The sequence below is a fragment of the Poromitra crassiceps genome (assembly GCF_964638095.1).
Source record: "Poromitra crassiceps genome assembly, contig: HAP1_SCAFFOLD_1581, whole genome shotgun sequence".
In the NCBI taxonomy this organism is placed as follows: Eukaryota; Metazoa; Chordata; class Actinopteri; order Beryciformes; family Melamphaidae; genus Poromitra; species Poromitra crassiceps.
In genome coordinates, this window is record NW_028150831.1 from 5,001 (window position 1) to 15,000 (window position 10,000).

The 10,000-nt window shown below is 45.1% G+C and overlaps 1 protein-coding gene across 1 annotated transcript in view; it reads right to left on the reverse strand.

The window, feature by feature from the left end:
• Positions 1-10,000, reverse strand: part of LOC310771956 (liprin-beta-2-like) — a gene marked incomplete at both ends in the record, with an annotated part of 25,329 nt that overhangs the window by 3,781 nt on the left and 11,548 nt on the right. The window contains 3 exons of the mRNA XM_083664449.1: positions 429-540; positions 3,203-3,295; positions 4,567-4,803. Coding sequence (XP_083520575.1) covers positions 429-540; positions 3,203-3,295; positions 4,567-4,803 — 442 coding nt within the window. The remainder of the gene's footprint in view (positions 1-428; positions 541-3,202; positions 3,296-4,566; positions 4,804-10,000) is intronic.

Below are 10,000 nucleotides of genomic sequence, written 5' to 3' on the forward strand. Positions count from 1 at the left end.
CACACTGCACACTGCACACTCATTTCCAGGAGTCATTTAGCAGCCATCCAAAGCCTTAACGTTCTCTCACTAATACAGCATTCAAACAGACTGGTGATGTTTCAAGGTTACGTGGGGCCGTCAAATGAATCAAGAGCCGAGAGAACGTTCGGAAGAGTGGTTCTACGGGCGGAAGAGTTTGGCTGGAAATTGGACCCATAAACACAGCGCACCCATGCCTTACATTTGTCAATCAGATGCTTGATATACACCTCCTCTACAGCAGAGGGCAGCAGAAAGTAAAGAACAAGTTGATTCACAGCAGAAGAGACAGAGGAAATGATTAGATTGTTAACAGGAGCTGACAGACACCATATCACTGTCTCTCTCTCACACACGCTGGCAGAGGTAGATGTGACCTGACGGGTCAGACCGACAGGTGTGTGTACCTCTCTCTGCGTCATCGTTGCCTGTGCTGCCTCTGGCCACCAGTTGGTTCTGCAGGCCTTCGATCTCTGCGTCTTTGGAGGCCAGGAGCTGCTGCAGCTCAGAGATCTCTGCCTGCGGGGAAAGACACAGTGGATGGTAAATGCACTGCATTTATAGAGCGCTCCTATCCAAAGCGCTTTACAATATGCCTACGTATACATTCACCCGTTCACGCCAAAGACGGGGACTTGGACTTGAGTCGCACTTAAGTCACACACACAGTGACTTGAGACTTGACTTGAGACTCCTCCTCAAAGACTTGAGTTGGACTTGAGGTTTGGGACTTGTGAACAATCTTATTATTATTATTATTTTTTTTGGTGCATTAACATGAAGGAAATGTCTACTAATGTCATCCAATCAATCCTGGTTCTGTTTGTCTGTCTTGTGCTAATAGATAAAGGAATGATGATAATACAGTACATGCTTTGAATTCCTTAGTTTTAGCTATGCAGTGTTCTAAGCAGACCCGATTGCATGCAGCAGATGATAAAATGCTCATCCATAAGAGACTTGAGACTTGAATTGGACTTGCCCCTCAAAGACTTGCGACTTGACTTGGACTTTAGCACAAAGACTTGAGACTTGAGTTGGAAAAATGACTTGTGAGCATCTCTGGTTCACACACACATTCATACACCGATGGTGGCAACTTGGTGGCAGCAGACTGAAGGAGCCGGGGGTCGAACCACTGACCTCTTTCTTCCAAAGCGATCAGTGGACGACCCGCTGTACCTCCTGAGCCGCACGGCTGTGATTATCTGAATCACAGCCGTGCGGATATCCAGTAGAACAGCACTCCCTCTCGTGTGATATGAACACTGTTGTACATGAATGCACATGCACATTGCTCGCACATGTTAGATAATGCATATCACAATGCACTGAGATTTGTTACAAACTGTAAAGCCCTCACTCATGACTGTATCTTTACGCCAGGGCTGGGTGGCCATCTCTGACCGTTCAGACTCATAGACTGTTCATTTATAAATCCATTCTGGGTACTCTCATGATACATTTGCACTTTGACTGAGCAGAGATCTGACTGTAGTTATAGTCTGCCAGTCTGAGTTCGTAAGATTCTTTTTTTTTTTTTTTTCTCAGATTTGTTTATTAGTTTTTCAACAACATACAGGTGTTCAAAAGGTCATTTGTCAAGCTTTGATAATGTGTCAAATATAGTATGCAGAAGAACGAAATCTTGCACAATCCAGTGACAGAAACATAAAAAACAACACCAACACAAACAACACAAAACGTACATATTGGTCACCAAGAAGAAAAGGAAAAAAAAAAAATCTATAGAGTTCGTAAGATTCTTCACCCCCCACTTGTTCCAAGTGCATTTGGGAAAGAAAGCTTGTATGTGCTCTGCTCCCCTCACTTGGAATAGCCTTTAAAAAGACTTGAAAGTGAGGGACCTGGTCTCTCTGCCTGATGTTAAGGCTCTCTCTCATTAGTACAATGGTGAATGAATGGTTTGGTACTTGTCTATGTCCGTAGGTATTTTAATCATCTCAGCATTCTAATGTATGCCTCCTATGTTTCCTTGTTGTTTATTGTTGTTTTGTCTGTAACCTGTAAAAGAGATCATTGATCTCAAAGGGACTAACCTGCTTAAAAATGGGTTAAGTTGAAGAAAGCGGAAGAGGAGAAACGAGGGAATGGGAAGTGCAGAAGGAGGTGGATGAAGGAGAAAGAGGTGGGAGAGGAGGAGGAGAAAGGGAGGCGAGCAGAGAAGGAACAAACTGGGAGCGACAAAAGAAAAGGGAGCAGGACGAGGAGGCACCTGTGCGCTGCGCCAGCGCTCCTCCCAGTGCTGCTTCTCCAGCTGTGTGTGCTCCACAGTCAGCTTGAGGCTGGACAGCTGGCTCAGAAGCGACTGGTAACACACATGGAGAGAGTAAGAGATAGAGAGCTAGAGAGGGAAGAGGAGAGAGAGAGAAGACGATGGAGAGGGAGAGAGAGAGAGATGGACAGAAAAGAAGGAGAGAGAGAGTGGAGAGCAAGCCGTAAAGAGAGGGATTAGTAGTCAGAGGAAAAGATAGAGAAGAAACAGAGGAAGAGAGAGAGAGAGAGAGAGAGAGAGAGCAGGAGGGAAGCAGTGTAAGCAGAAAGAAAGAAAAGGCAGTTTGACCTCCTGTATTAACAAACGACGAGATGAGGAGGGATGCTGTGTTATCAAAGGGAAGTCAATTAATAAGCAAGGCAAACAGAGCATTTCTCTATTTAGTGGACAGATTGAGGTGAACGAAGCTGCTCATGGAAACTGCTGATATACGATCATGTCTAAGGATGTAATTGTTGTTTTATTTAGGATTTCAGGTTTTTTTTTCACATGTTTTGTGTGTGTGTGTATGTGTGTGTGTGTGTGTGTGTGTGTGTGTGTGTGTGTGTGTGTGTGTGTGGTCATTTATTTGTGAGTTTTGAGATCAGATCTTCAATATTTGATATAATGGGACCAGACCACATAGACCTTACGTACAGTATTTGTGTTCCTCCACATCTATTTGTATATCTTCATCTACTTACTGTACATAATAAAAGTTTACGTGCACTAAATTGGCAATATACCATAGACAGGTATGGTATGTTCATCTTCTGAATTGTACTGTACTGTACTGTACTGAACTGTACTGTACTGTACTGTACTGTACTGTACTGAACTGTACTGTACTGTACTGTACTGTACTGTACTGTACTGTACTGAACTGTATGTGTGTGTATCCAGTACCTTGGTGGCTCGGAGTTTCCTCTCATATTGGTTTTTCTCTCCCTCCAGCTCGTCCACTCTGCTCTTTAGATGCGTCACCTCCTGTAGCAAATCCTGGAGAGGAGAGAAAGTCAAAGCAGCGTGTCTCTTAGTTCAGATGATTCCCACACGCTGCAAACAGATTTCAGACTCAGCAGGAGTGGCCTCGCTGCTGATGAACACATGCCAACACATGGAGGGGAAGGCATTCAAACGACAGATCCACATTCAGTGCAGTTAAAGCGGGGAGGCAGGGGAGTTCTCTGAGGTCTGGGCAGTACAGTGGTTAATATACAGGGATACAGTGGAAACATCCTCCTGAAACAGACACCACAGCGTGCAGTTATCAACCAGGAGAAGGCTGGACCTCAGAACCCCAAAACAACAAGGACAGAAAACAATGCGGACATTCACCTAAAAACACACATTAGTCCGCTGTAATTGAAAAACCTTCACACAGTCAGCCAACCTCTAAGGAACTGGAAAGAACCGACCGATCTCTCCCATGCAATTTCTTCGTTTGATGTTTCTATGATACACCCCAGCAATATTTCATATTACAGGAGTCACATGACCCATCCACCTGGTCAGTGTAGGGAGAAACAAACCGATGTAAACCTTTGTTAGTAAGGGGAAGAACCACTTTCATGCACACACAAAACCAAGAAATATACGTGTGTGTGTGTGTGTGTGTGTGTGTGTGTGTGTGTGTGTGTATGTATACACACACACACACACACACACACACACACACACACACACACACACACACAGACATATATATATACATATATATATATACCGTATATATATATATATACACACACACACACACACACACACACACACACACACATATATACACATGTATATACATATACGATTTTTAAAGAACAAATCCCGATCTGGGTTGAAATGTGTCTCTCCCCCCCATGTGTCCAATACCTGAGGAGTAGGCGGAGTCAGTTGCAAGTCTTTGGATAATTCTTGGTAATAAAAAAATTAAGCCACTAAGCTCTCAGTGTTGTAGCTTTTTTGCATGCTAAATCTTTACCATAATGTCACATGTTCAGCCTCAACAACCTCAGCTGCCCCTCGTGTAAGTATTTGGAAACCCCAATTAGAGAGGACCATTATCTGCATGAACCAGAGTAGAACGCGTCCAGAACATACTGCAGCACACAGACACTCTGCACACACACTACAAGAGAGGTGGTTAGTTCAATTCTGTGGAAAGGTCCAAATCCCAGGTGGTGTGTGGTGTGGTTAGAAGGGGGTAAGAGGAAGAGAATGTGTGATGGGGACGGAGGAGGGAAAAGATGAGTGCATCCATCAAGTCTCCCTACATGTACAGTCTGGCCTCCATTTTGCGTCCAGGTTTCCCCCAGGTCAGAGCCGGACAGGCTGAGGTCGGAGCCGGCCAACCCGCCCGAGGGGCCCCGGGCCTGGGACTGGATGCCCGGCGGGTCCCCCTGCCGGGCCTCCCTCTCCTCTAGCGCCCGTTTCTCCTCGATGCGGGTGCTGATCTCTGCCTGAAACCTGCACATCTGCTCCTGGAGCTCGCTGATGAGATTTACCACACACTGAGGGGGAGGGGGAGGGGGAGGGGGAGGGGGAGGGGGAGGGGGAGGGGGAAGGAGTGGGAGATAGACGGAGGAGAGGAAAGAGTAGAAGAGAGGGTGAGGTGTGATGAAGTGAGAAGAAGGAGAGGACAGCAGAGGAGAGAAAGACATGAACTTCTTGGTTAGTTTAGCGAGTAATTTGGGACTGCCTGTTGCCATATCTGGATCGCTAACAGCTGCTGCCGGTGGAACTCCTCCAGGAATTCCAGCAAACACACACACACACACACACACACACACACACGTCACCTGACAAACAAACTGAATGACAAATAACATACAAACTAATTGCGGAAACCATGCAAGCAGAAGAAGGAATAACAGTTCAGTGGAGTTCAATGGACTTCTTGCATGTAGGGAGAGAGAAATCCTGAGAAAGTTTGTGGCAAAAAAGTGTTCTCATCAGCATCAAAAGAGAAAACACAAGCAAACAACCCATGAAACACTGTTGTGCATCGCATCAGTGGAAAAGCAATGAGTCATTATTTGGGCGGCGCGTGCAGATGATGCAGGCGGCGCATCGTGCCGTGCCGCCTCGCATTGCCGGAATAGTGCGAGTCACAGATACGGGCTGGAGTATGCAGCTGCACGCGCACACACACACACACACACACACACACACACACACACACACACACACACACACACACACACACACACACACACACACACACACACACACACACACACACACACAGCCTCACTGCTCTGTGGGTGTCAATGTGAGTATGGGTATTAGTTTACTTTCAGGTTTGTCTGGGGTCACTGGAGATTCAGGACGATATGGGAGCATTTGGGTAGAAAGTGTGAGTAGGCTAATATGTATTATAATGTGACATGGTCTGGTAAAAGAGCATGTAGGTAATCGTGAAATGTGTTTTTCTTCTAGATGTCAAGTCTAGATGTTGAAGCGTTTTAGGTTCACTATTATGTTACTTACAATTTGTTAGCAAACTAAGCTTGTTCAGGGCAAACCAACCAATTTTCAGTACGATTTTGTCTGAATGTTGCTTTTAGGAGTACGAACATTCAAATAAGCAATTCTATTCAACTATTTTCAAACATCAATGTATGACACATTATTTGAAAGCTTACAACCTGCACGTTCATTCAAAAAAGACCTGGGCCTACTTGTTGCCAAAACACCGGTCCCTGTGACAAATGAGCCAAAGGAAACAGAAGTGGAACTTGTCAATCAAACAGTGTGTCCAGCACTGTGATGTCTTTTTCCCTTTGACTTTCTGTAGGTGGCGCAGGGCATGTGCTGTCCCATAACCCAAAGCTGACAACAGAACTGAGTCAGTACAGCACACTAGCACTCTGCTCATGTTACAAACAGGGCCATGACCCAGAGTTTAGACACAGACACAAACACAAACAAAGACAGGAAGAGAAGACAGAGCAGCTGGAGAGAGGAACACAAACAAACACAATACCAGGTATTAGACACAACCCTACACAGAGAGACAGACAGGAGGAAATTGTCATTTGAGGCTATGATCCATTCATTAGATACACATTCCACAACTCTAAAGAGAGCAACACTATGGTGTGTGTGTGTGTGTGTGTGTGTGTGTGTGTGTGTGTGTGTGTGTGTGTGTGTGTGTGTGTGTGTGTGTGTGTGTGTGTGTGTGTGTGTGTGTACACACACACACACCACGCGCGCACGTGGTACTGGTGTGGTTTGCGGAGGTGAAAGTGTTTGGCTCTGAGGAATTCTCCAAATGGATGCCTGCCATTCCTCCTGCTAGCCCACCGGAGCCTAGCAGCTGTTGCTAACCACACACACACACACACACACACACACACACACACACACACACACACACACGCACACACACACACACAGTTTGTTGACAAAGGAACGCAGACTAGTGTCGGTTGCCATCTCAGCGTGACCAAAGCAACAGAACACTACGCTACGTCGGATATGTTGGATTTATAGCCAAACATGTGTGTGTACTGTATTTGTATGTATTACTACACTAACTAAGCATGAACATAAAGTAATGTGGTGTGTGTGTGTGTGTGTGTGTGTGTGTGTGTGTGTGTGTGTGTGTGTGTGTGTGTGTGTGTGTGTGTGTGTGTGTGTGTGTGATTGTGGTAATCCAGACATTTGTCTCTTACAGGCTACACCTCTCTCTGTCTCTTCTGAAGGCAACACTGCCCTGCAAGTGTGAGGATAAGAACAGCTTTGCCTTAGTACTGCTCACTGTATTGGACCCTACTGTTGTATAGTAAACATGGGGTTGATGTGTGGCTGTATGGAACTTTAGACCAGTCGTTCTCAACGGGGACCACTACTGTAGGGGTCCTTGAGGGGGGTCCCCGGCAAATGAATGAATTGTTAAAAATCACCATTTACAAGAAGTTAACAGAGAATGCAGGGGTATACTGTTTTGGTCATAGTTTCTCTGTTATCTCTCTATCTACAATACAGATATTCATAGAGTTCTGGACAAAATCATATTATGTAATAATAAAAATCACACCCATGTGTTGAAGTAAGCGGTACAGTTTTGTGCATGTCCGACCCGTGCGCGCGCCCATCCGTGTACGCGTCCGTCCAGCCATCTCCACTCTCACTTCCTTGTACAAACCGGTTTCGAGCCGCTCTCTCCATAGCGTTCCAGACGTTTCTTAAACTGTGCATGTGTGTCCGCGTGCGCAGGCGTGTGCGTTACTGACGTTGAAACGCTATCGTCCTCGAGACGAGACGCTGTCTCTCTCTCTCTCTCTCTCTACGCCTGCGTTTCTATGCAGTCAGACAGGGGAGCTGGGTGCGGGGCCTAAATCTCACACACTCTGGCCTACACTCATCTACCCCACAAACACACATCGTCACTTATAGAAGTGGCTGCACCGCTTAAAAATATTCTCAGATTTAGAGAGAAACTGGTCAAACGGGGTCTGTGGCCCTGATGTGGACTAAATGATGGAGCCTGGATATGACAAAAGCTGAGAATCACTGCTTAGATACAGATGATGTTCCAGGTGAGGCTGATCACACTTTGCTTCTCTCACACACACAGACGTCGCTGACCGTAGCTGCAGTGGGAATCTCTCTCCCGCGGGTTCTTGTGTGTGTGTGTGTGTGTGTGTGTGTCCCCTCTTCTCTCCGTCCCCTGTCCTCCCTGTCAGACTCTCTCCTCCCTGTCCCCTCTTCTCTCTGTCCCCTGTCCTCCCTGTCTGTCTCTCGGCCTCTCAGGACAAGTCAGGACAAAAGAAGACATTTGAGGATGTCATCTTGGGCTCAGACCAGACGATTAATCAACACATTAATCGATAATGAAAATAATCATTAGTTGCAGCCCTAGTGTGTGTGTACTCTGTATATACATAAATAAATATATAAATTATGTGTGTGTGTGTGTGTGTGTGTGTGTGTGTGTGTGTGTGTGTGTGTGTGTGTGTGTGTGTGTGTGTGTGTGTGTGTGTGTGTGTGTGTGTGTGTGCGTGTGTGTGTGCGTGTGCGTGGCGTACGCGCATGTGTGCAGAACACCAGCCTCTGTGTGTCGATCTGGTGGTCGCACACTCACACGTGGCAAAACCACGAGATCATCTCCGGTATCTTGTGGTGCCACTCGGGAGCAGCTGGGTGTTACAATGAACAAAGTCCACACAAAGAGACTACTGAAGACAAGCAAAGACTGCTCAACTAGACTGTGGCGGTGTGTGTGTGTGTGTGTGTGTGTGTGTGTGTGTGTGTGTGTGTGTGTGTGTGTGGTCATGTACAAGTAATTGCCACTACAATCATTTCTCTATAAAAGGTGACTACCGTAATTATTTATATACGGTATTTACTTTTAATTACAGTTAGAGCTGGACGAAATATTATAATGTATTGCCTTTCAGTGGAATCGGATTGTGATGATATGATATGATTTATTGTGATATTGTGATATACAATTGTGCTGTCTAAATTGATGATACTGTAAAAAGCGAATTGTATTTAAAAACTGAGATTTAAGGAATATTATTTGAACTTTTTTTGTTTGACATCACACCTAGCATTACGATACATTCATTTGATTATTTAACATGTGATTTGCATATTGTGATATGTATTGATAGAAGAAAAACGTTGATTTCAACCATGTCACCCCACGCTCAGTGCTTCAATAAAGTTGTGAGAAAGACAATGGATTGAACATATTATTTCCCATAGCGACTCGCCTGTTGCTGTTTAATGTGAAGAACATAGGCAGGATTTTGGCAGCAGCTTCTGGTTGATGCCAGCAGCAACACAAAGTGTGGGTGTTCCTCAGGGGATGGAGAGAGTGATAAGGGGCAGACTGCAAGTCATTTTAGTGGGTTCAGTCTCAAAGATCTTGTGGATGGAAGCAAATCTGAAGCTATGATGATAATTCCACTTGTATTGTATTGGAAACAATCTCAATGCTGCATTCAGTGTCTTTTTTTTTTTTACAATGTTTACAATTTGACTGTTGGTCTCAGCTGTCTGTCTGGCGGGGCGTCTGCATGTTGTTGTAGCTGTCTGGAGACACTGTTTGATCTGCTCTAACTTGTTGCAGCGCTTCACACACATCTTATTCTTCCAAGTTAGAAGGAGGTTATGTTCAATTGTTTGTCTGGTAGGAAGATATCTCAAAAAGTTATGGATGATTTGGCTGAAATCTGGTGGAGACATCAGTTAATTTTGGTGATGATCCAGATGTGAGATTTCCCCATTAGAATATTATTATTAGATAGATTTTTAGCTTTAGGTATTATGCTGCGTTCATGTGCTGCTGGTAAAGTCCGACATCCGGGACTTGCTGTTGAACTGCATTGAAACGTCTACCCTGCCTCAGGTTTCCTGGACGACTGTTGTTACAGTAGTATACAGTATGAGCTTTCAGATGCAGCCTGGTGTGAATTAGCTGTCACCTCTACACTGGCCCGCTGACAGTACTCCAAGCTGATAACAGATCTGAGAACAGCCCTGCTCCACATCAAACACACATTCCTCTCTCTGGCTGGGACCGGCTCGCACGCAACAGGTGACATCACACAAACAAGTGGCCAGAGGAACCTTTTTCACATGCATTCACATGCATTTCACATACATTCAAGAAGCTGGGATATTTTCATAGAAATGTAGTTTTGCTACTTTCTATCATTGATTGCTTTAACTCAATAGTGATTCAACCCATCT